This window comes from Tetranychus urticae, chromosome 2 (assembly GCF_039701765.1).
Source record: "Tetranychus urticae isolate SD_2017Ah chromosome 2, NJAU_TeUrti_SD_1.0, whole genome shotgun sequence".
Classification (NCBI taxonomy): Eukaryota; Metazoa; Arthropoda; class Arachnida; order Trombidiformes; family Tetranychidae; genus Tetranychus; species Tetranychus urticae.
Window position 1 is genome coordinate 10,386,876 of NC_142959.1, and position 27,305 is coordinate 10,414,180.

Below are 27,305 nucleotides of genomic sequence, written 5' to 3' on the forward strand. Positions count from 1 at the left end.
CGCTTTTGATAGCTTAGTAAATATCATTGATTTGAATCAAATGGCTCGATATTTTAATATTGCCTTAAAATCAAGTATGATAACCATTACAATTGAAAATGGCCAACTTTCCTTGTTCAGTTTTGTTTAATTAAAAGTCCTCCAACGACTTATTAGACAATGATAAACTTGATTATTCAATATGTTTATCATTCATTACAATCTCAACAAGTTGAAGTAAATCGTTGTGATGACTTAAACAAAGGATCTGTTAACAGTCGTTAACTTGCCTTGTTAACCAGCAATGCACATACTTATAGACACTGGAAACATGCCCGATTCAAGTTGAACAGTTATAATAGATTGTGACCTTAAATTGTGTTAGTTTTCTTGGAAAATGGCCTTAAACCGAATTCCTGATAAAGTGAAAGCAATTCTTAGCAGCTTTGAGAGTCATTCAATTATTAATAAATCCATATTAGGTTTAGTTAATAAAAAATGGAATGATTATATCACAATTGATAGCTTCTTGTTTACCTTTCATTCAAAAATAACAGTCTTGATGTTGACCTTTTTCATGTGTTTCCTCATGATGAAACAATATTTTGGTGAACCAATTGAATGCCTTGATATACCTTCAGCAGCTCAAAGTATATCATCCAAACAGATGACCAACTATTGTTGGATGGAAGGTGCCTTTACAATTGTTACCCGCTATTCAACAAGTGACTTGAAGAGACTCTATGAAGTTCCTGGTCATGATGTAGCTTATCCAGGAATCAAAGCATATAAACCACACCAAGGCGACCTCAAGATGCCTCATAAATACTATCAATGGGTTTATTATATTCTAGCAATTCAGGTAAGAATCACTGAGCAAACTTCATTTCTTATTGATGATCATTTATTGATATCACTTTTTCAGTGTCTTTTGTTTTATGCACCAAAAGTGATGTGGAAGTATCGGGAACGAGGACGCTTGACCGAACTAATAAAACACTTAAAAATGAGAAACTCACCTCCACCGGCCGGGTGGAAAGTGGAAAGCCAGCCTCAGTGTTCCTCTTCACCAGGCCCTTCAAGTCAGTCGGATCAGTTGGATCAAAGTTCGACCAATTATGATGACATTATTAATGATGCAGTCGATACCATTTTAATTGCCGACCAATATTACAATGGAATCATTGGTGCTGAAGTACTCTGTTTGGTTCATTTGGTTTGTGAAATCTGGTTTATTCATCTGTTCCTTGGTGGTAAATTTTTCATGTTGGGATTTGAATGGCTCAATTATACCCACAACTCGGATGATATTGCTTTTGACCCTTTGATACGAATCTTTCCTCGTCTAACCAAATGCAGTTTTCACAAGTTTGGTGCTTCAGGCTCACTGGAAACGTATGACACTTTGTGCTTTATGCCAATGAACATTGTCAATGAAAAGATATTTGTGATTCTCTGGTTTTGGTTTCTCATTTTGACGGTGATAACTATCTATCATTTATTTTGCCGACTCTGTTCACACTTCAGTGTCATGTATCGTTTAAGAGCATTGAAAAAGGTCGCCCCTTGTGCCGATAAAGACAATGCGACAACGGATGAGGTTGCCTTTTTCAAATACATGGTTAAAGTGTCTCCTGGTCGAGCTTTTGTGTTGCATATGATTGCCAAAAATTTAAAGCCAATCTGTTTTCGTCGTCAAATGGAATTAGTCAGGAAAAAGCATTTCGAGAAGGACAAAGAGTCGAAAAAGTTTCGGTTATCCTGTAAACGCGAAATAGGATTTATCAGTGAAACTTCTGACTAACCATAACGATAATTATAATGATAATGAACAAATCTTTCAAATCAAATGTAAATGTTCAAAAAGCTACATTTAACAACGGAATGATCTCAAACCCTGTCACCTAAAGTCATTATACTGAATCTTTCTTACTCAAGCAGTTTTTATAAACTTCAATTCCCTTGAATAAATTATGCATTATGTTTTAAAGTATTATTATTATCTTAAATGCAATATGAAATATAATAAAAATATTCAATTAGATTTAGTTTTTTTGTTGTTTCCAAATCTGTTGATTAAACCGCGAAAATAATCCCATCGAAAATGTTATCAACAAAAATCGAATGGCTGCATAATTTTGTCAACTGCTGTAAATTATTTAAGACTAGTCTTTAGTTTTTTCAATAATTTATGTCTTTATGACATTACAAGTCGATATATGTAAGAAACTCTGTCTCTTGATCTTAGTAAATGACCGGAATTATGGTCAAAGATGAGACTTTCTCATCAAGCGCTGATAAATCCCATAGACCTTCGTTATTGCTAAAGTTAAGACTAGTGACCAAGCCAAAGTCATAACTCCAAAGTATTAGCAACCAGTAAAAGTAATCTTATTGTTACTTAACCAGAATTCAGTTGAGTTATCTATTAGTTGAGGAGGGCGTTATATCACAGAATGTTGAATAATTCAATTATTAATATGAAAGGTTAATTAGATCAGGATGAGTAATTTTAAACAATTTTTGAAAATATAATAAATAAAAGATCAGTTTAAATGATTTTACTAATTCGATTAAACTTTATTTGATTATATAATTTGTTTGGTAAAGAAATGTTAGTAAATTTTTGGTTATTTGGGTGTTTTTGGACAAGGGAGGGAAGATAATCAAGACAATCAACATAATTAACTGATTATGTTGATTCACCCAGCAATAATTTTAATCGTAACTCTAATGATGGAAAAATTGGAGGTTAAATTGTTTAGATCTATTGATATATCGTCCTTCAATAATTAACAATAATGTCATTGATGAACTTCGATTAAAGTATAGATGTTCATTCGTTGATAAACCGACAAAACAGAGTATAAAATGATATTAACACACAGTAGTAGTAGCCAGTTAGCAAGCTAGTTTCATTGAAAAACACTCGGCTTCGAATTTCTGCAAAACCATGAAAATGATCGCAACTCTCTTCTTTGTCTTTGCTTTCGCTTCACCAGCTTTTGGTGGTTTGTTCAGTAAATGTCCAACTCCTCCAACTGCCCCTGCTGGTGCAGATATTGCCAAGGTAGGTTCATATTTCTTGTGTTGCGCCAGTGGTTCGAGTTGATTCATTGATTTGATGTTTAATTTACTCAATAGATTGCTGGTCGATGGTATGAAATTGCTCGACCAACCAAAGCCTCTGAAAACGGTTTAACATGTGTTACATGCGATGTCACTCCTCGAAAAGACGGAAACTTCAACATTACCAACCTGGGAACTAAACCTGAGTAAGTGAACTTAAATAATTGTTTGAAATTGCATTGTCTGATCATTATATAACTTTTGATTTTGTTATTCATTTGATTGTCCGTTTAGTGGTTCAAAGGCTGGTGAATATGGTTTAGCCAAACGTACCAGTAGTCAAGTTTTACTCAACATCTACTCATTGACAGTCAGTAAGTAACTTTACAGCTCTTCGTTCATTACATGTGACTTAATTATTCGACAATCAATTATTTAAGCAATCGAACAATATATTAATCATGTTCTCTGTTTCTTAGAGCTTCCATTCCCAATCGGTTTCAACATAGCGTATACTGATTACGATAACTATTTGGTTGCCTACACTTGTCTCGGTATTCCTCCCATCTACACCGTTAGTGAGTATCACTCGGGTCGATTTCCTGAATGTGTTTTCATAGCAATTGATTTGTATTATAACAACAATTTAACTCTTTTTCATCACAGAACACGGTTGGATTTTGTCCAGGAATAACACCATCAGTGCTGACAAGCTTACCGAACTGACCGATTTGTTGTTCACTAAATATGGAATTTCACGCGATGAGACTGAATTCACAACCCAAAAGGACTGTAAATACTGGCCAGTACCACAATAAATAGCGAAGAGAGTCAAATAATTGTAACGTTGTAATGAATGATCGACTCAAGAACCTAATTTAAACGAATGAATGATAAATATCATGATTCTAACAATAGGCAAATGCAAATCGTTACATCGTTAAATCATCGTTACAAATTGAAACAGTACTAATAAACTGCTAATGTTGCACAGTAATCATATTTTAATGAGTATAATTTATTTTATAATAATGATAATCAGTCTATTCAATATCGCATACATCAAAAGACTCGTTCGTTACAAGTTACAGACTTGCAGCTCAACAAATCTATTCGGTTGTTGATAAATATGGAGTTAGACCCGATGAAATTGAAGTGACATTGAAAAGGATTGTAAATACTGGCCAGTTCCACAATAATAGTTGATCGACTGGACTGCATTTCACATTTATCATAAGCATCTGCATTCCCCAGATCTCTAATCTAGAAGCAGTGTTTTACTTATTCTGAAGATTTACCTGATGAGAGCGAAGTTGTCATCTAAACACACATCAGTTGACGAATGACTTCACAGTTGAATGTAATGGCCACAGTCAAAATTCAGTTGATTGCCCAAGATTCAGCTCGAAGTCTTAAACTTTAGAAAAGTGATGCAAAAACTCTCGTACAAACAATCAATTTTGAGTAAACCATTTACCGTAAAAGAGAGATCGCACAGTATGACTTTGGTCCTTTAAGATGTCTATCTTCTTGTTGCTTTATCATCAAAGTATGGGACTGCAAATATTTTATACAACTTTTGGAAGCAATAGTTTAATCAAATCGATGATACTTTCAATTGTTACAAAAACGAACTTTGAAATACTGAAATGAATGATTTAACTGTTGACTTTGATCATTATTAACAATCTAATGAATTGCATAAGCAGAATAACAATCAACTTTGCATGATTAGATGCATTCATAAGCTGAAACTCTCACCATTATTCAGAATCAATTGATACCAGTTGATTTCTTGATTGTTTCTTGGTTATTAATGATTTGAAAACAGTAGTCCTCATCAATTCTGGTTTTATGAAGGCTAAATAGTCGAATCAAAGCGCACTTAACTTATTAATATGCACCAAAGTTTGTTGGTTTGTCAAATTGCTGGATAAATGTAACTCTATTTTACTATGATTAGGAAAATTATGGCATTTAATGATGAATATTTTGACTAGAGAATTGATTTCTATGAAGTATTTAATAAACACTTGATTTGCATTATTTATCGTTCATTTATTTAGATTGCATTAGTCTACCATTACAATGAATTTCAAGTTTACTTGCAGTTTCAATATAATCGCTCATCAGGCTGGCCAATATTTACAGTCCTTGTGACTTGTGAATTCAGTTTCATCGAGTGAAACTCCATATTTAGTTGCTAACAAATTGGTCAATTCAGTGAGCTGTGCTTCCGACATGCTGTTGCTTCTGGATAAAATCCAACCGCGTTCTGTGACAATTACAATAGTTGAATTGTTACCGACATCATTTTGGACATCATTTAGTAAACACGCTTAAAAGATACTTACTAACGTCACGAAGACAAGTGTAGGCAACCAGATAGTTATCGTAATCAGTAGCGGCTATATTGAATGGAATTGCGAATGGAATCTCTACAAAAGGAAAGTTTTATTAATGTATTGTTCGATTGTATCGCAACCATTATATGATTATAAACTTTAATAGCTAAATATGCTAAAATGGAGCAAATCGAATCTTTTTCTCTGCTATAATTTGCAGATGATCCGCACAAAGTTCAATGAAAAAGAACCGATGTAAATGAGATTCTCTTCGAAAAGGTCGTAAACCTATTCCCACACACAACATACTGTTAGATTGTTCAACTAGTCAAAGAAACAAATGATATCACGTAATGAATGAAGATACTTACTGATTGCGATCGGGTTGATGTGAAGCAAACTTTGACTGCTGGTGCGTTTGGCTATAGCATATTCACTAGCCATTGAACCACTAATGCAACAATAATAAACAGACAACGCAAATTAAGGAACAATTTTAAACGATTAGTTAAGCACACTTACTCAGGTTTGGTTCCCAAATTGGTAATGTTGAAGTCTCCATCATCGCGAGGAGTAACATTGCATGTAACGCAGGTTAGACCATTTTCAGAGGCAGTAGTTGGTCGAGCGATTTCATACCAACGACCGACAATCTAAATGCACAAAACACAAAATATGGGAGTTAAGTGGACTTGTTTGCTAAACACTTGCAATAAATATCGACTTGACTTACCCTGGCAACGTCTGCATCGTCAGGAGCGACTGGAGGAGTTGGACATTCACCAAGAGCTGAATAAGCAAAAGCAAAGACAACGAAGATAGTTGCGATCATTTTCATGGTTTTTTTGCACAAAATTGGAAGTTGGATGTTATACAATAAGTATTGAAGATGTTAATAAACTAACACGCTAATCCCATCGCATTTTATACCTTGTGGTCTAAGTGTATCAAATGAACATCTATACTTTAATGCACTTTCCTCGCGAATGCTATCGTCTCATGATTCTGCTTCCAGATATAACAAAAATTATGTAAAAAGTTATTGTTATTGATATATTTCTGGGTGAATCAACCTAATTAGTAAACAACAACTTATGATATTCGCTAAAAACACCCAATTAATCAACTTATCTCCAAGCTAATTTATTTTTCACTTCAAATTTATTAGAAACTTATTGATCAGCGATCTTGATTTAACTCTATTCAATACTAGGTAAAGCGAGATAATGACACTCCTCAAAGTACTGAATCAACTTGGAGTTATACTTATAAGTGCGTTATTAGACAAAGAAATGAAGATCATATCGCTGTTTTTGCAGATCAAACAGGAATATCATTAGAAATAAATTATGGCAATAAATTATTGATATATCTAGGATCATAAGTCGACAATATGATGACTTGATGCAAATTGATTGAAGTATAGATGTTCATTTGTTGATACATTGAGGGCATAAAGTTTAGATGTGATAGAATCGAACAATTTAATGTGACTTTTAACTTTTGTTTTTTTAATAGAAAATGAAATAAAAATAGCGCCGACTGTTCAACAGTGGCTAACAGAAAATTGTTATCAGTGCATTTTATTCACGAACGTTTTCATTAAAACAATTACAGTGATTTCGAACTAACAACGAGAAAGTGTTTCTTTTTGATTGGACTTTAAAAGGAGCGCAAATGATCAATTGCTTTGCTCAAACTTCTCAGCTTGAATGCTAACAAGATTGTCAAACTGACCGATTCGTTGGTTTATAAATATAAAGTTTTGCGCGAGATTCTTGGACTTATAAGCCAAAAGGACAATAAATACTGGTAAGTTACACAGAATTATATTCAACTTTATTATCAATGATACATAGGAATGGTGGATAATCAGAAAACAATGAAATTTACATGAATAAATAGATTCATCATTACATAAAAGATATTCATATTACTGTAACAATTGAGAAAAGTAAAGGAAACGAAGAGAAAACTAAATTGTTTCGTGTTTTCAGTGTCTTTGTGAAGTTTTTAGTTACTTTTTATTAAAATAAATCTTTGAATGAAAGGATTTATTAGATTGTTTCAATCAAATTTAACAATAAATATACATTTAAATCATTAACTACAGATCAGGTTGAACCTTTTTATGCAATTGTTTGCCCATTTAACCAGGACCAAAAATAACTGTCAATACATTTACTAGGAATAATACGGATATTAAAGGTCAATCTAAAGTAAACCATGTCATGGAGTTAATCCCTTGAACCCATTTTACTTTTGAGGTTAACGCTTTGGTTACAATGACTGTAACGGGTAAATGAGGTCACAAAGGGTCACACAGAGTGAATGAATTCACACAAGGTTAACGGTAAACCCTTAACAGTCAAAGACCTTGGTTAACCTTTTTGCTTCATCCAAACACTTCCTTCTTCAAGGCTCTTAACCTTCATTTAGGTCAACAAGTTCAAGTCTTTCATTGATGAGAAGAAAAAGCAAGAGGAAGAAAGAAAGAAAAGAAAGAAACGTAAAAAATGGTTCCTAGTAAATTGTGAATGAAGATGATGAAGAGAGTAGTGGGAGGAACACCAGTGAAAGTAGACTAACAAAGGAGGTGAAAAAGATTCACTTTCCTCCAAAAATGAGGCAAAAAAGGTCAACTGGAGAGATCATTGAACCTTTCTAACCTAAAGAAACCCAGTTCATTGACCCAAAGACAGACTATCAATGGCATCTTTGCCCTAACCCAGAGAGTAGGTCAAACCTTGATCAGTTCACTTTCCTTCTCATCTTGCAACCCAATTTTGGGTTAACCATTGGAGTAAATATTGTAGGGTGAAAATGTCAGTTAGTGACAAATCGACATTTCCATTGCAGGTCAACATTTATGGGTCATTTACTGGGTTTATTGATTACCACCTAATTGTGATTAAATAATTGATGAAGGGCGAAAAAGTGATTCCAGCTAATATACCAATCATGATCATGAAAGATGCAACCATTCCAGCAACAGAGGCATACTTTGGATCGACACATTTTGGCAGATAAATTTGAGCCTTTGAAGTGTAATAACCTTGTGTTAGTGCTAATCCAATGGTACCAACAATTGGATAATAATCATTGTCAAAATAAACGGCAATTTGCCTCTTTTCTGGGTCGCTATTGCAAAGCATGAAGAAGGGTATGAAGAGAAGTCGTCCAACAATTGGAATTGTCAATCGAACTGGATGATAAGTGATTTGATCAATTGGTCTTGCAATTATATTGCCAAAGACCGAGAAAAGGTTAAACAAGAGGAAACAAACGATTGGACTGAAATACTTTTCGGGCATCAAATTGTTGACTGGTTTAAGGGCTGTTAAAACACCAGGAAATAATGATAATGAGACAAAGAAAAGCATGAAAATGTTCACTGATGGAAGTAATATGATCTTCCAGATTTTAAGGATAGCTTGGGCATTGGACTCGGTTGTGCCAGTTGATTCGTTATTGTTGTCCGATGTTATGATGGAATCATTTGCTGATGAATCCAAATTTTGAAAGTGATTGAAATAAGTCTGTGGGAAATAGTGAAATGAATTAGAAATGATTCAAGGATTTCATTTGAAGATTTCGTTTGTTCAATAAGGAACGAGCACAAGAACTTTGACTTTCGAGTGGCTTAAGAGTGGAAACATAGTGGGCTTGTAGGATCATAGAGACTCAATTCATTTGTGAAATTGGAAATGTCTCAAAATCATTTTTTGATAGAATAGTGTTGAAGGTTGAAACTTTGATCAATCAGATAATTTAGTTGATCTCGTGGATGAATTCAGTTTCTGTGTCACTACAAGCCCACCATGTCTCTAACTCTTTGACTCTTGTTACTCTTAAGCCACTTGAAGTCAAAGTTTTTGCAGTTGCTTTCTTAACTGGAATGAAAAAGCTCTAGGAAACGCAAGAAAAAGGTCTGAAAAAGTGATTTGATTCACAAATATTGATCCAAGAGCATCAATAACACCCTTTATCAACCATTACAGATGCTGATCTAATCAGAATTTAAATCAGAATCAGTTTACGTAAATACAATAGTAAAGCGTTGTTTGTTGATGATGTGTTATCATTAGGTTTCAATGGCTTTTTCATTTGAATTTAAATGAAAACAACGATAAACAGTTGACATACGATTAAATATTAGTTAATCAGCGGTTTGACAAATGACTTTGAATGTTCAATGAATTTGCATCAATGAGCTTCTTATTAACACCAGGTTGGTGCGTTCATCTTGCCAAATCAAACCTATCACAATAATTTTCATTATAAATCTTTTTCGATTGCTGAATACGATCTCTTTAGTTCTTGTGTACATCTTGTGACTGTGTCATTTTAAACCGTGATAAACACTTTCTTTTTACATATTGACTGAAACTCCGCACCAAATCGCAGTAACTCTCATTGCTCATTTGTTATTACATCTATTTGATCAAAATGATCTATTTGATTTGATCTAAATGATCAAAACAAGAGTTAAATTTACAATTGGCAAAATAAACGCACCCAACCTGGTACAATGGAGCAATTAAAGTTAATCAATGTAAAGTTTTTTCAGCCTTTTGCTGATTGATTCGATTTTGAGGATTAAATTGCTTTTTGTTCAAATCCATTTATACTTACTGTTGAAATCAAGGTGTAATAAGTGGCTATGCAAATGATCAGGAAAACCAGAGCAGTTGAAAAGTAAAATATGGCAGCAGTTTGTTGATCAGGAGATATTGTGATTGATATAATTAAAATAATTGCTGAATAAGTTCCACTCAGATTCATTCCGGTTAAAATTGCATTGGTGTATGAACTGGGCAGGTTGGCTGCTAAACCAAACAGGCAGCTTTGATAGACTCCATTGGCCATGTTGATTACAACAATCGTAATCATGGTTAATATGAAAAATAAATTTAACCATGTTGAGCTATCAAGAAAGGCTAATATAATTGTCAATGCAAACATGGACAGTTGAACAAACAGTGAAACCAAAATGCGTACATTGATGGAACCAGATCTGAAAGATTAACCCATTAGCTGATCATCATTCAAATCTTGATAAATTAGTGTTCGACTAACCTTGTTGTGTAAAAAAAGTTGAACAGTTGAAAGGTTAAATTGGGCAGTTTAGAGGCTAATCCAGCATAAGCCAAGTAATTGTTGGCATAATTTTTAGCTTCGCTCTGTACATTTGGGTCCGTTGTATTGAACTTGAAGTCTACAAAATACTTTGAGTAATGGTCACAATTAACAGTTGATTAAAAGGGTAAATTAACTCACATCATTGGCTGTGATGAACATGTTCCATGGTAATAGAGTTCCGATTCCATGGATAAGCAAGATTATCCAGACTGAATAAAATCTGAATGAGAGAAAATTATTTCAATTCTTTGACTGTGTTCATCTTTACCTGTCTTTGGGTTCATCCATTTTTTGGGTTTTTTGATCAGCTTGTCATATTTAGTTTATTTAATGTTGGTTTCAATGTGGGTTTACATGGAAATTTAGTTTCCACCAAAGGCACAATCTTATTGTCAACTGTTGATATCAAATGTTGAAACTGATATTGAATTGTAGGAGGAAACAGGATGATTGGGTTTATTAAATTAGTTATTAGTAATTGATTGAATCAAGGTTTTAAAGTGAGTCCATGTTAAAGTTGCCATTTGACTGATCACATCTAATCCCTGTGAATTGAAATGTTACTTTTACTCAATAAGTTTCACTTGCTTTTCACCTTCAATCATTCAACAATCATTTAATACATAATCTTGTTGAAGATTCCCGTATTTAACAAGTTAACGCCATTTGATGATTCAATTGTAATGCAATCAGGGTAAGCATTTCAATTGAAACTTGATATTGAATGTGTGAACAACTTGAATTTCATAAGTCACTGTTTATTTGAATACCATTTAACCATTTGAATTTATTTAAAGGTGTGAATAAAAGATTCAAGGTGAAGATTAATTTTCATTTTCAATTCTTGTAGGATTTCGCTTCAAATGAATAATATCTGTAGATTTCAAAGGTAAGGGAGTAACAAATTTCGAGCTAAGAGTTAGGACTCTGTTAGAGGCATAAAAAACTGAGTCCATTAGTGCTATTAAAAAGTTTCTCCGGGCCACTGTTTTCGAGGAAATCGGGGACGAAATTGTAACTTCGATCGCCTTTTATCAAATTATGAGCCAGATTTTTTCATGGAACTAATTTTACTGATGTAACTTTTGATGGCCAACGAGAAAATGCAATTTTGTTTTGAGAAATAAAAGTCTCTGTTTCTTGTAAAATAGATCAGTTCGATTCTCAGTTAAACCGACCGATTTCTGTGACGAAAAGAGTTAGCGAGCTGAAATTTATTATTTGTCCATAAAAATTGTCGGTGCACATGGACAATTGAGCACTTTATTCAATCAATCAATAGTTCTCTTGATTTTGGCCATTGGAATCAAAACTTTGAGAATCAATATTTCGAGAATTGTAGAACCGATTATCATCATTCTTTCACCAATCTAATCCTTCACTAATTAACAATTCAATTCAATTTAATAACTTGCTATTAGCGCATTTGGGTAATGATGTTTGGGTTGTAAATGTACGAACAACAACTTACTCAACAAACCAAACTCATCTTAACCCATATCTTGGTAAATAAACCAATTTTCTGGTTAAACTTGCAAATGAAATGCAAAAAGTATTGGCAAAGACTGACACATTTGAGTAAAGAGTTGAGACTTGCTGGGTTTGTAGGGACATAAGAATTGAGTATATTGTCGCTAATAAATACTTCATCCGATGGACAGTTTTCTAGGAAATCGAGGACAAAGTTGAAACTTCGATCGCCTTTTCTTCAGCTATGGAAGCAGGTATTTTCATACAACTAATTTTAAAGATCTAACTTTTGATTCTCAACCAGGAAATGCACTTATTTTGAGAAATAAAACTTTTCTTTTTCTGTAAAATAGATAAGTTCGGTTTTAATTAAGCCGATTGATTTCTATGACAGTATGAGTTGGAGATCTGAAACTTATAAAAATTCGTCCATAAAAATTGTTATTACACATCTTGGATAGAAGACTTTTTTCAGTTTATCAACAGTTCTCTTGATTTTGGCCATTGGCTTCAAAACTTTGAACATCAATATTTCGAGAACGGCATCATCTACAATTATCACTCTTCGACCAAATATGAGATGACTGAAAACCAAAGAAATCTGAGGTAATTCATCTAATGATGAATATTCTTCGACACATCACGAGTTACCTTTGTTAATCAAGTATCAAATCTAACAGCCTATGTAATACAACGTTACAACTTTTTTTAGTTCCTTGAATTATTAATATTTAAAATTTGACCCTATCATGGTCCATAATAAAGTCTAATGTTTGGTCGAAGAATAATGTTTGTAGGTGATGCCAATCTGAAATATCGAGTCTCAACGTTTTAAGGCCAATGGGTAAAATCAAGAAAACTGTTGGTAAATTGAAAAAAGTATTTTATCCATGGTGAGTACCAACGATTTTCATGGACAATTGATAGATTTCAGATCTCTAACTCATAAGATCATAGAAATCAATCGGTTTAACTAAAAATCGAACTTATCCTTTTTATTTCGAACAGAAAATTTTGTTTCTCAAAATACAATGTAAGTACATTTTCTGCTTGATCATTAAAAGTTACCTCAGTGCAGATGTATCAGTTACGTTGGCAAATCTGCTTCCATAGTCGAAAAAAAATTCAATCGAAGTTTCACTTTAACTCTATTTTCTCGAAAACTGTCAACCAGAGAAATTTTTTAATAGCAGTAATGGACTCAGTTTTTATGTCCCTACAAACCCTCAAAGTCCCTACTCTTAACTCGAAAGTCAAAGTTTTTATAAATACTCCTTTTTTAGATTTATCTTCTTCTAGTTATCATTATGTGAGGATCATCTTCTCATCATGATCATCGTGAAAAATTCAGTACAGCATACAGCTTAACAGTTAGTATTGTGTTAATGATTGGTATTGCGGACCAAAATAGTTTTATATTCAACTGTTAGATGGTGCCAGTGACTTGGCTCATCCCAGTAAACCAGCAAAAATGTTGATTTATTATTTGAAATGCTGAACTTTGGTATTTGGTTTTGGATAATTATTGGTTTAAAGTGTGAATTTATTAAAAAAATGATGATTCTTAATCAAATAAGCTTTTTGATTTTCTGAACATTTCCTTAACAGAGATTAAGCATTTCATTATTTGTTGAAACAAAAATCGTATCCTCTGTGGTTATGATTATTTTTTTAATTGATGACAATCTAGTAATAATTTTTACCAGACAGCCCATGGTTTCGCAGAAACCGTTACATTAGCATTTATTTCAGGTGATGATATTAATCTTTGCTTAAATTAAACAATCTTGTATTACTAACTAACATTAGTTATTTTTGGGTATAATTTAATCTATGTTTAATCATGCGACTTAATATATTGTAATGAATTTCTCAATTACTTGCAAGTGTTTAATTAATCGGTAATGTTTCACCATTCATCATATGGTTTTACTTGAAGTTGTCATTAGGATGGTAAAGAGACTGAAGCCTCAAGCTAATAATATCACTGATCTGCGTGTTTTTATAAAGCTTATGGACGTTAACAACCAAACACCAAGGACAATCAAGCAACAATAATCATAAACTAATTGATTTGGGAAGGTTTTACATCGATGGCTGATTTTTGGTGGAACCAATATTGTTGTAATAAACATATGTATCCCGGTCCTACACAGAGATACACTTTAATTGTCTCTGTTCCCTCAGTTAAACTTGTTGCCTGATGTTCACACATCTCAACACAAATTATAATGTACCTGCTAAAGGATGGGTTACACTGGTTCAATCAGCATCCAAGGATAACCTTATGTAACCCTTTTCGTATCCATATTGAAGGAAACACAAGACGCCAAGCGAGTTAACCTCTGTTATAATAAGTAACCGTTGTTGCCATTTACAACAATACATCAGCAAGAAGTAAAGTTGATTAACCTAATGATTACATTAAAGTCATTACTTGTTGAAATATTAATTACTTCCTACGATTAGGCAAACAGAGGATGATATAGAGGGTTAAGGATAGCCAGAAATGACAAGCAGTTAACCAAATATTGGTTTAAAGACACCCAATTAGACCTGGTAATCAATCACAACTAGATCAGTTTAATGACCATTTCCTCACAATCATAACACATCCTTTAATTGTGCCTTTAATTTAACATAACCATCAAATCATAATCATCTCAGCTGTGACAATCGGACATTTTCGTGATCAATTGACTTTGGTCTTTCTGGTAACAACAGTAATCAGCTACAATGGGAAATCAGTTTTAAACAATTTTCCTCTTTGATCAAAATTGAAGGCGATTACAATTGTAAATAGATTGAGCTTCATCCTATTTACAATTCATTATTAATAATGTATTGTAATGATAATGTTTGACAATTGAAAGTTAAAGGTTTTACTCCACAAAAAACACTTTATTTGGTTGATATTAAATGAACGATTGAAAGTCAATAATCAGCATTGATCAAGTCTCACCATTGAACAATAAAGACAGCAAATTTATATATATATTAGTTATTAATGAGTTAACACAATGTTTATGATGACTGTAACAATCAAGATGATAATATTGTATAAAATTGCCAGGTCATGTCAAATAAAATTGAATCACAATATAAAAGTGACTTTTATTAACACATTGATTTAATGCGAAAAGCTTAAACCTTAATTGTGCTCTCAATTGTGTTAACCAATTGATTGTCTTTTGCTGATTTGATAAATCACTTTTCATTCATTCAATAGTTCATGGTTTCTTTTTATAAACTTGACAATTAACTAATAATAACACCTCAATGACTCAATTAGAAAAGACATTTTCTTTATGATTATGAGTGACAAATTGGCTGAACCTTATTCATGTTTACTAACCATTTTTGTTAGTGGTTAATCATGGTTAATCATGGTTCATCATGATTATTGTCGATAAGGTTAATTATTCATCAATCTTTAAATTATATTTTCTGATTCTTTTTGGGTTTTGATAAGCTTTTACACTTTAGATGAAGACGCTTTAAAATGGTAAATCTTATTGAATCTCTTGACGACAAGACCAAATCAAATATTGAAATGATTAGCTGTTAAATAAATATTGTATTAAGAGTGTGTGTGCAACTTAATCAAGGTTATATACTAATCATCTAACTTTGATCAGAATAATAATAATAATACAAAACAAGGCAATAAACCGGATTGATAAAAGTATATAAGACACAGAATAATAAAAAAAAGAAGCAAAAGAAAAGGTTAATCAAGTTGAGTTGACAATCAATCGATGTAACAGGATATTTATGTTAATGGAGATGATCAGGTTGATTATGATGATAGTTGTGGTGATCAGGATGGAGATAGATTATCCCTTAGAGATGAAAACAACAAATTAAAATAATTGTCAAATTAGTAAATAAAACCGCATCCAAATACTGGTTAGCTTATTGATGACACTGGTTAGGCGAGTAAAGTCAATTGATGAAAGAAAGGTAATCAGATGATTACCATGAGAAAAGGTTAAGATGATTATTCCAACAGAATCAGGTTAAAAGGTTCAATTGTAATGATATAATCATAGAGACTAGAGAAGGATATCTCGTTTTGCTAAAGCAAAATAAAACCAGCCCCGGTTTGGGAATGGGCGCATGCGGCTTACATTTTCTTGTTTTATTTTATTACTGAAACATGAAGGACATTTGAATTGAAACACTTAACGTTTATTTTGCAAACTGGAATACATTGAGATCTTTTTAATGGAGGATTTAGATGCAATGGTCAAATGCCATTTGTTATTTGTAAATTTCATTGAAATTAGTAACAAAGTATTGTTTTTGCACATATATATGCAATTGAAGTACGATTAACAAATTATAAAATCTTGGCAAATATTGGAAGATTGACATTACAAAGCGAAGACACTCGGATTCGCTTCATAGTTTACATCTTCGGCAGAGTTTTCAAAAGCTTTGTCGTCTTTTTTGCTTTCGTTTGCATTAACCGACAATTCAACAAAACCATCCGCACTCCGATGATCTTCAGTATCACAAATAATGAAATTATTGTAGCAATAATCCGCTTGCAATGCTGTTATCATTTTAACATAAATGTCTTTATCGAAATCAACAAAATTTGATGCCGGCAATGCTTTAATTTGTGTTGCATGTAGATGTGTTCTTCCTTTTGAAATACCGATGATTTCTATCCAAGCATTACAGTCCACAGATAAATCAGCACATTGAAAATGATAAACAATTATAGTTGTATTTGTACAATCATGTACCCAAGCAATCGCTTTAGCTCGATCGATTCGTATAATTTGAGCAAGCAATTTTACATTTTGATTGATGAATTTTGACATGCAAAACGCAATCACACGAGGAACAAACATTTTAACACAATGAACAAATACAAGTAAAGGTATAATTAACATATGTGACTTTCTCATGTGTTCATCAATTTCCGATAAATCGATTTAGATATCGATTAATCAATGTACTTTGCTTCAATTCAGCTGTTATTGCTTGAAGCTATGCTTGATGCTAAGTTGATTTATTTACAATACATAATGTCTGATCAAATTTTACCAACTAATATCGATATAATTAAAAAACTTCATCATATCGACGGTGTTATTCTTCATCGATATAAATTTAATGTTTTAGTGATTGTTGGTGTTGTCAAATCATACAAAGACGATGAAACAAAAATGGAGATGGTTATCACTGATGACACAGATGAAATCAGCGTCATTAAATGGAAAAATGGGTCACAGTTGACAAATGTAAATGCATTCGTAAGATTACATGGAACAATCAGCAAAGTGAACGATTTGTTACGATTCAACGCTATTAAAATGGAATCAACCAATTTCCAAGCAATGATTCATCACACGCTGCTAGTGATCAAGACAAATCTATCGCTACAAAAACGTAAAATACAAGCTGGTGGTCAAACTCATTTTACCAAAGCAATTGAACAATCGCAAAAGAAGATAACGAAACTAAGTGAACATGATGAAATGATAATGAAGCAAATAAATCAATTTGCAGATGAAAGAGGAATTTCATTCGCTGAATTGAGAACAAAATTGCCTGATTTAGATGATGAATCTTGCAAAAATGTTATCGCGAATCTTATCTCCAATGGATTGATATTTAATACAATTGATGATGATCATTATTTGGTTTCCGATGTTTGAATTGCTTATTCTATTTGCTTATTTGAATGAATTTTGATGAACTCCCCATTCCTTTAATAAATTTGAACCAATAGTACATGCGTCTACATTAAACATTAATTAGCTAATTAATTAATTTTGTTTGTTAGTTTACGGTTATGTAGAATTAGCAACAAAGCAATATGCAATCATTCTGGCAGCACTTTATCGATTTTTGGATTAATAATCAAACCATTATAATGAAAATACTGTGTATATTCTTCGTGTTTATGCAAATCAATAAATTTTGCGATTTTTACGCAATGTGATTTATAATCCTTCACGCCTACAGATTTTTTCTCGATCAATATTTCAGGCCAATGCAACCATTTTGCTTTGAAGATTGATTCCAGTCCTTCAAGATGTGGATTAACTAATGCATTTGCGTAGATGAGCGTTGTACTAGCTTTCATGTTGAATTCGGAAAAATATAATTTGTTATGGAAATTATACATTTCAACGGCGATTCTCATTCGCCATCTAAAAACGTATTCATCGAAAAAATTCTTGTCCCATTTAGCTTTAGATATAATAGTAGGAACTTTTGTAATGAGATCAACATAGATCCCTTGTTCGTGAATTGTGCCACATACCATGTAGATAGAAATTTTATCAATGTCATTAGCCTGTCAAAATAAATGTGATAAAATTAATATGAGAAATGATAAGATTTGCATTTTAAATTACCTTCATGCTACATGCATCTTCATTAGCAACTGGAAAATAAAGATCAATACTTTTACCGCAGTTGAATGGTACAATGGCGAAATAGCAATATTTATATTCATTTTCGCCATAAATCGTGCACAATTTACATCTTCCAAAAACACAAATGCTTGATCCAAGATTCTCTGGAAAGTCAGGGTCAAGTGGGGCATGTTCACTTCTTAGAAAGAACCTTTGCGTTGCTGTCAGCCAGGCATTGCTTTTATCTCCATTTTCTTTCAGGCGTTTTTCTGATGACAATTGACAAATACTTATTATCGATGCATATTATGATTAAACAGTTGCATATTACATTAATTATGACTACAAAGTTGCATATTGCTTATAATTTAATTTTTCAGGATTGCATGTTATTCATGTATAAGACATGATTATAAACATAAATAATTAGATCATTGAAGTTATTAACTTGCAAGCAATGATGCAATTTTAAACGAATCTCTTGAGTTATATGGGGATGAATGGTATTGGGAATAGAAAGGAGAGTGGTTAAGGTAAAGAGGATCACATAGACCCCACAATCAACAGTATTAATTTGAATTGATCCTGCCATGATTCTGTAATCTTGTTGTACCCATCGTAAATTGCTTACTAAAATATGATGCACTTGATGAATATAAGGACTGAAATCTCCTTGCCTAGTGATTGGGTCATAATAATGACAAAGATAATCAAAATCGATTTTCTTGAATAAAGCTAAAATCCAATGATTTGAAGTGCAAACAGGTAAAAATATCAAATCTGGATAGAAATTGTTTGCAAATACATGCTGTAAAAAATTTTGGCCATCATTACCTTGCGAGATGCACGCAAAGAAATGGCAAGATAAAAAACGAATTGCCTCAGGCCTTTGAATCTGCAAAATCAAACCATAAATTGAGGAATCTAAAATTCGGTCATTCAACCATAATGGCGATGCTAATCTAATGTTTTCGGAAGGAACTAAGCTAGCGTAATCAATATCATCAGGATTGATGTAATCACGAAAATTCACTATATCATAAGTTCCAATCATCGCATTTCTTATATTAAAGTGCAAATTCGAAAGCAAATCTTGAACTTGCAAATTAACATTCGTTCTATCAGATTGATCGTTTTGTACTTTCATTTTTTTTTGTTTTCGCCTTATATTTATCTGTGCATTAGTTTTTCCTCTCATTCGCTCAATTTCATTGACAACTTTCTGATTAGGATTATAAGATAACAATTTTTTCAAAGAAAAATCCTCGATGAATAGCCCATTTATGTCAATTACTCTGCTCAACGCAACATAGAGAGTAGGGCCATTCCTATTTGTATCGCCTAGATCTATAACTGCCGCATTAAGGGTCATCCCTTGCACTTTGTGAGTGGTTGCAGCAAAACAATGTATCAATGGAAACATTTTTCGTCGAATTGAAACTCCACACGCAATCTCAAAATCAGTATCAATAGAATGAATCGCGATTAATTCATCAATATCATCGAATTTAATATTAATGGATTCAGGAAACTCATTTTGCAAGTTATAATTCGGAATTGAATAATCTATGGAAAATATTGTTCCCATGGCTCCATTCACCAATCCTTGAAACACATTAATATTCCGTACGAGCATAACGCGAACGTTCATTCCAACTAATAAACTTGAAGGAATGCCTCCAGTTTTTGACATCTCATAATGTGCCAGTTTAGTTTTATGATTTTTCGTCAAAGCTATATTTTTATCTACATAAGCATCTTTTGCTTGCAAATTGACCAATTGCACTCCTAATTGACGTAATTGTTCGAGCTTTTTGTCGTTGTGTGCTTTTACCTGCGCACAAGTTGGGTAAATATGCAATAATGAATCAATTTGTGCAAGTTGAGATTCAGTTAATGTCATTTTTTTTATTTGACGTTCAGATAATGTAAGAGCTTGTGAATTGGTAAGATGCCCAACTCTCAAGCTATTGCATATTTCAAGCAATACATTATCTTTCTGGCGATGATTAGTAGTTAATTCACGCAATTGGAATTGTCTCCACAATACCATTGTACGTTCATCATCAAACACGAATGCACCTAAAACGGGCGGTAATTGATAAAAGTCACCGAATACAATAACATTTAAACCACCAAAATCAGAATTTTGGTTTCCCATGAACGTTTTGCACCTTTCATTGATAATTTTGAAATTTTTAGCTGTAAGCATGCTGATTTCGTCAATGAACAGATACAGCAATGCTTTGAAATATCCTTTCAATGTTTCCAGCTTTGAAGGATCAATATTTGGAATTGCAGTTCCTAATTCATTTATTGGCAAGAGAAATATTGAATGCAAAGTTGTGCCTTTGACATTTCTCGCTGCTACGCCAGTTGGTGCACCAACAACATAGCTTATTCTATCATGAAAAATAACATCTAATAATGCAGTCATTCGTTTCAAAATGAAACTTTTACCGGTTCCCCCTTCACCTGTTATGAAGTATTTTATCGGATTATTTCCATTGATGCTATTGATGATTGAATTCTTGAAATCATTTAGAATTGCAATTTGATCTTCAGAAATAGCATCAGTATCAATCACCTTTGAAAAACCATCCTCAATATCTCTTTCGGAAACTGTTACTAATTCTACATTCTGTTCATCAGTATGGCTAAATGCTGGATGGTTTTCATAAACAAATGTATTGTCAAAATCACGATCGTCAATTCCTCTACAAATCTCATTGAACAAATTTTCATTGCAACATTGATGTAAGCGATTGCTTTTACAAAAATTGTACCATGCCAATAAATTTTCACGTTTATCGAAATGGTAATTCTCATCTCGGAATGGCACAAAAAGAAGAAGAAATGTATAATAATAGTAGTCTTCTGGCTTATGCTTCAGTGAGCGTATTTTGATAGCTGCTTTTCTTGATCGTTTTTCATAATTCATTAATCGAGGAAGCGAATTGTCTTCTAGCAAATCATTTTCATCATAAGTTATCTTGATCAATGAAACGAGTTTGTATAATGAATAATTTTCATAATTAGCTGGACGTTCAATGTACTTTTGAATTATAGTTTTACCTCGATTAGGCAATAAATCACCTGCACTAGATATAGCATATTTTCGCTTTGCACGCATATCTGGAAAATCGGTATCAATGAATATTACTTCACGAGATGATTTTCTCATAGGTAATCCCGCGATTCGGAAAATAGCTTCTTGCGAGCTAACTTCTCTATTATTCATCAATAATCTTTGCACCTTTTCAATAACATTTTTATGTCCACTAGGGTCGTCAAATGCTTGCTTCAAAAGATTGGCGATTTTTTTAGCACTATCAGAGGATTCATTTTTCGTGATATATTTCGTGATATATGCAATGATATCATTCAGTCCAGCAACACATTGAATATCCATGTTTGCTCGCCAAACTTCAAGAAGCATTGCGTTATAATTGTTTATGTATTGGTCACCCTTTTCTTGAACTTTGTAAATGAATTTATCGCATTTTCGTGTTTCATCCTGAGTCAAGCATGTAATTGCCGAAAGCGGCCTTGGAAAACCATAACGGCATTTACCATTACTTCGCAAACATGAATTTCTACAAATATGCCTTTGATATTTTGAATATCTGTGAGCTGAAGAGGTCATTATAACATTATCTAATCTTGCTAATGCTTCAGGGGAATCGTATACTGGCCAATTCTCAACCCAAATAACTAAATGATAATGAGGAGAACCACGCATTTGGAACTCAACGCGAACGAAATAATCAGATATTTTTCCCCCAAATATTGTGATGCTATTTTTTTTCAAGAAATTTTCGAAAAAATAATCAAATTTTGAATTTACAAATAGAACTGTTCCAACAGGATCATCATTCACTAATTCAAACAATCAATTGAAAATTTCCCTAATTCGTCATCTCTTAGTTCAATTCCTGTTCGACGATAATGCAGAAACGCTATTAAATCATCCCATCCAAATTCATTGACAGTGAATGTTAGAAAAAAAGTGGGAGGACCTAAAAGATTAACAATTGAAAATAAATCAGTGTATGCCTTACGCCAATAGCTTGCATAACCGCGTAGCGAACGCAATGATGCATAAAGTTTTTTTTTCAATATATTCGTACCTGCATCATTTTCAAGCTTTGACATCACCGATGTATTGCTCAAAGCTTGCATTTGTTCATATGTCACAAGAGCATAATAAATGTAGTCTTTATTGCGTGAGTGTGGTGATGTATGATTATAAATCCTAGTTTTGAAATAACATTTTGCTTCTAAAGGTTTTTGTGATCTACCGTTTTTAAATCTAGATGGATTCTTTCTAAGATTTTCGTTATCGATGATACTATTATAATTACAATCACCATATGGGAATAACTCTGGAAATGCCAATGCTTCGACTTTCAAAGCATCAGCCGATGGAAGAGGAAAACGTTTTTGGCGTTCAACTATAAGTAATTTAGAATTACTTGCTTTTTCAAAAACTTCTTCGATTGATGGCTGTTGTGGATCTTCCCCTAAAAAAAGCGTTGTACTCATTTTCAAAGCTAATTGTTGTGAAATTGATTCATTATCAAATTTTTTAATACATTTAATCAATTCATACAAAACGAAAACGCATTTAATTTTTTTTGTTAGCTTACAGCGATTCTGAATGAATGCAAATCCTTCATCTATTGCGATTCTGAATAAAGCTGTTCTTCCATTTTTACTATTTTGACGAGATTGCTGACCTCCTTGCGAATGACTGTCAATAGACAAAAAAAATAAATGAGTGCATTTATTCTGAATGATGAAGCTTTTATCATTCAAAGAAAGATAGTACAATCTTTTTTGTGATTTAATTTCCTCATCAAAAAATTTAACAAATTCATTCTTTGATAAAAATGAAATCACGTTTTTGCTCATCTCGAAAACATATGAACTCTTAGAAATATGCAATTCACGTTGTTGTACATGATGATCTTCATCATTTTCAACTAAGTTTCGATTATGCAAATCATTTGTAATTAATAAATGATCATCAAGATCATCGGACGACCATTCATCAATAGATTTATCTTGACTAACGATCAATGCTGTGAAATAGGCAATGAAATTCTTATTTTTTTGAGAAGCTAGAATGTCGAAACGATCACATAATACATTAGATAACAATATATGTAGTGCACTAACACCAAACCTACTGCCAAGATTATGAAATTGTTCAATTTCAATGATCGAATAGTTAGCAACTAATGATTTTTCTTCGACTTCAAAGTCTATCTTTAAATTGTCATCTTTGTAATGTAGATTGTTTGCATTCAACCATGTAAGAGCTGAATTGATATTAACAATATTAACAAAATATTTTTTGTCAATATTGCCCTTTTTGTAAAATCTTTTCTCAATTAGGAATGTTGCTTCAATGGCATTAGGCAATACGTTTTTGATCTCATAAATGTCTTGCGGAAAAAGCATGATGTTACCTCTCCAATGAGTCTGATGTAGGAATGGCTTTCCTGAGACAATTTGACAAAATGGACTAACTCGCTTAATAGTTTGCAGTTCAAAGTATGACAAATTGGAAATTTGCAAAGGACAAGAATTATCAATAAAAAGACCGTTGAAAATTGAACTCTGTGGCATTCGAGAGCTAGTAATAGCCTCTTTGCAGGTATGGCAACAATCGATTACAGAACCATTTATCAAGTGTTTATTTACATAGTGAGCGATTTCAGGCAATTGACGTGGAAAAGGATAATGTTTCAAATACGTATTGATCATAGTTTCAAATTTCAAATCAATACGATGAACAGATGTTTTAAATTTAAATAAACTCTTTTGACAAATTTTACAAAAATTAGATTGCATAGCGATTCTTTGATTTAACATGAAACAATCAACTAATTTTCTTTGTAAGCTTATATTGACTGAAAGAAATGGAAAATAACCAAAGTAAATAACTAATATTTAATATGCAATGTTTATCAATCATTCATTGCTTACCTTTATTGGCATCGTGCATTGAAACATGCTTACGCTTTGTCTTGGAAAAATCATCATTGCCATCAGAAAAATAACCCGATTCATTCAGTGATATGTTGGTAGTTGTTTCATTTCTTATATTCATTGTCATTTTACATACAAAATCTTGGGCAATTATTACCGTTATTGTTGAAATATTTGAGCAATAATAATGAATCAATCCAAACTGGCAACGAAGACGATCGCGAATGTAATTGTTGACTCTCAATGGCAGAAATGATGATCGTTGTTGAAAGACAGTCGTTGAAATGATGAATCGATGAAATATCGATGTTCAAAAAGGTACTGTATTTGATGAAGTGCGAAGCAATTCACATTTATTTTAACACAAACACAGATTTGCTTAAACGCAATTGAAGTATAAGTTATTTGAAGATTTATCGATGTGATATTACACTTTCAAATGAATGATGAGTTTCAACATTTACTATCCAAATGCAAATGATTGCAGGTATGCTTTTGCATAAACAATTACAGAGTAGTTTTAGTTGACTTGTTTAATATGCAATGTCAAATTTATTGCATTTTATATTTAAATTGCATATTAATGACAAGATTAGCTATTCGTAATCAGTTATCATATTGAATTTCATACAAAATGAGCATACACAATCTTGAGTCAAGAACGTTTATGTTGAAATGATCAATAATGTTAACAAAATCACAAGAGCAAATGTAGTTGTTAACTAGCAAATTCAAATTGAAATTGAATTGACAAATAATTTGATGCAATTGCACTGATTTCAACACAAATCAAATTTACTTTAAACTCAGTTAAATCAAAAATAATTTAACGATTGATTGATGTGATTAGTTGGTAAAATTTGATATTTAAGTATAGCTTAACGGTTGCAACTGCATCTGAGATAAAAGCGCAGGGCCAATGACAAACATTTGGCCAACGTTCAACATGCAATAGCCATTGCATTTTTGCTAAACCAATTGTATCAAAATTGCGATTGGCTCTACGTAATTGTATGAGCATTTGATTAGTTGCGATTCAAATAAAGCGGTTTAAATGTACAAAGAAAAATTGATAGTTGCCATAGAAGCATAAGTCAATGCTTTCTAAAAAATTAAAAGCAGATTATTTAAATCACCAATCTCAAAGCAACTTGTAATCCTGCCAAAGTTCATCTTATCTTTTATAATCGTTTTGTGAAATAATTGTATAATAACACTATGTCATTATGTCCAATCGCTGCTCTTAATCCATTCTCTGCGAATTGGATGATCTGCGGTAAAATAATTGCAAAAAGTGAAGTGAAAAATTGGAGCAATTCAAACGGGAAAGGGTGTTTCTTCAATTTCCTGATCTCTGATAGCACTGGTTCAATTAAAGCTATTGCATTCAATGACCAATGTGAAAGACTTTTCTCTGCGATTTCATTAAACAATGTTTACTTCGTTATGAAAGGAACAGTGAAGGACACAAAAAAACAATTTATGCAACTCAACAATGCATATGAAATTCACCTAAGTAGCAATTCTCAAATTACTTTGGCCAAAGACGTTTCCGTGCAAGAGCCTGAATGCAAATTTATCAAGATCGCTGAGCTAGTAAATGCTTCCGTCGATGAGTTGATCAACATCAAATGTATTGTTAAACGTGTTGACGATTTAGAGGAGTATGGAACTGATAAAGTCAATTACAAGCGAAATATTGGATTAGTTGACGATAGTAAAAGTGAAATTGAACTCACATTATGGAATGAAAAAGCAAAAACATTTGATTGCAAGGAAGGTTCAGTTATGGTTGGCAAGCGATTGAAAGTATCCAATTATAAAGGCAAAAATTTACTTGCGATTGACGTTTCTCATATTGCTATTGATCCAGAAATACCTGAAGTTGCTATTCTAAAGGAATGGTACTTCAAGAATGGAAGCGAAGTTGCCATAAATCACTTAACAATCGAACCTCAAAAATTGAACTTGCAAACAATCAAGCGAATAAACAATTCAATGAATGTACATTGCGATGCAACTCTAGTTGCAATAGCAGCTTGCCACTTTTATGCCTCATGTCCAGATGGCTGCAACAAAAAACTGAATGAAGATCCAAGCGGTTTTCTTTATTGCAATGATTGCAAAAAAGTAATGATGGAAGGAAACCAAAAGCTCATTTTGAAAGTAAAAATAGTTGATTTTACTGCTGCTATTTACCTCACTATTTACACTGAAGTAATTGAAAAATTATTAGATTGTAAATGTGATCAGTTGTCCTTGCTGTCAATGGAAAATCGCGATGAATTGGAAACTAAACTAAATCAAACATTATTATTTAATACATATGCATTCGACATAAAAATCAAAATGATAACACGCGATGGATCTTTCCAACCGGACTATTCTGCTATCAGAATTAATCGAAAAACAGCTTCTTGCAAACAGTTAATTCATGAAATAAATAGTCTTGCAATGGAATTGGAAAATATGCGTTGAAACATTCTAATTTATTCAATAAAACTATTGCCGTTTATCCACATAGTATCAATTATAATTTCTTTAATGATGATTGAAAAAGCGCTCTAATCAGGCAAAGTCAAATGTTCAAGTTGACCAAGCAGATGATCCATATCACTGATTTCCACATCTCGCATCTGCTCATTTCCTGAGACATTGAGTTTCTTGGTGACCCAAAAGTCTAATTTAGCAATTAATTGATTTAAATCAGTATACTTATTGTTAACTGCATTTTTAATTTGCCAATAAGCAGAGAGATGAGCTGCATGTGCATGATTATGATCCATATTGTATGTTTTTGAATCCATCAGCAATTGAAGTTTGTTATTAATGTGATTCGATATACGAATGAAATTAACGGTTTTTCGCATTGCAAACATACACATGAAACATGAATAATCCTCATTATCTCCAATGAAATCTGCTG

General features: G+C 32.6%; 7 protein-coding genes across 7 annotated transcripts; 4 read left to right on the top strand and 3 right to left on the bottom strand.

The window, feature by feature from the left end:
• Window positions 1-39: 39 nt before the first annotated feature.
• LOC107359536 (innexin inx2-like) lies at window positions 40-2,027 on the top strand. Its single transcript, XM_015926018.3, has 2 exons — window positions 40-841; window positions 905-2,027. The coding sequence occupies exons 1-2, from the start codon at window positions 377-379 to the stop codon at window positions 1,781-1,783; spliced, it is 1,344 nt and encodes a 447-aa protein (XP_015781504.2). The 5' UTR covers window positions 40-376; the 3' UTR covers window positions 1,784-2,027.
• An 862-nt stretch (window positions 2,028-2,889) lies between these two features.
• LOC107359539 (apolipoprotein D) lies at window positions 2,890-4,045 on the top strand. The gene is made up of 5 exons (XM_015926022.3): window positions 2,890-3,049; window positions 3,124-3,254; window positions 3,343-3,422; window positions 3,528-3,626; window positions 3,715-4,045. Exons 1-5 carry the CDS (start codon window positions 2,933-2,935, stop codon window positions 3,864-3,866), a joined length of 579 nt encoding a protein of 192 aa, XP_015781508.2. The 5' UTR covers window positions 2,890-2,932; the 3' UTR covers window positions 3,867-4,045.
• Window positions 4,046-5,085: 1,040 nt separating this feature from the next.
• On the bottom strand, window positions 5,086-6,280 carry LOC107359541 (apolipoprotein D). Its single transcript, XM_015926024.3, has 5 exons — window positions 6,127-6,280; window positions 5,916-6,046; window positions 5,765-5,844; window positions 5,403-5,486; window positions 5,086-5,323 (listed from the first exon to the last, which is right to left on the bottom strand). The coding sequence occupies exons 1-5, from the start codon at window positions 6,229-6,231 to the stop codon at window positions 5,178-5,180; spliced, it is 546 nt and encodes a 181-aa protein (XP_015781510.1). The 5' UTR covers window positions 6,232-6,280; the 3' UTR covers window positions 5,086-5,177.
• A 1,103-nt stretch (window positions 6,281-7,383) lies between these two features.
• Window positions 7,384-11,212, bottom strand: LOC107359537 (equilibrative nucleoside transporter 3-like). Its single transcript, XM_015926019.3, has 5 exons — window positions 10,804-11,212; window positions 10,674-10,755; window positions 10,473-10,621; window positions 10,029-10,410; window positions 7,384-8,932 (listed from the first exon to the last, which is right to left on the bottom strand). The coding sequence occupies exons 1-5, from the start codon at window positions 10,821-10,823 to the stop codon at window positions 8,288-8,290; spliced, it is 1,278 nt and encodes a 425-aa protein (XP_015781505.2). The 5' UTR covers window positions 10,824-11,212; the 3' UTR covers window positions 7,384-8,287.
• Window positions 11,213-16,998: 5,786 nt separating this feature from the next.
• Window positions 16,999-18,404, top strand: LOC149093860 (uncharacterized). The gene has a single exon (XM_089267457.1). The coding sequence runs from the start codon at window positions 17,009-17,011 to the stop codon at window positions 17,675-17,677; it is 669 nt and encodes a 222-aa protein (XP_089123583.1). The 5' UTR covers window positions 16,999-17,008; the 3' UTR covers window positions 17,678-18,404.
• Window positions 18,405-18,758: 354 nt separating this feature from the next.
• On the bottom strand, window positions 18,759-22,124 carry LOC149093861 (uncharacterized). The gene has a single exon (XM_089267389.1). The coding sequence runs from the start codon at window positions 22,122-22,124 to the stop codon at window positions 18,759-18,761; it is 3,366 nt and encodes a 1,121-aa protein (XP_089123515.1).
• A 3,401-nt stretch (window positions 22,125-25,525) lies between these two features.
• Window positions 25,526-26,857, top strand: LOC149093862 (replication protein A 70 kDa DNA-binding subunit-like). The gene has a single exon (XM_089267390.1). The coding sequence runs from the start codon at window positions 25,598-25,600 to the stop codon at window positions 26,855-26,857; it is 1,260 nt and encodes a 419-aa protein (XP_089123516.1). The 5' UTR covers window positions 25,526-25,597.
• Window positions 26,858-27,305: the final 448 nt, after the last annotated feature.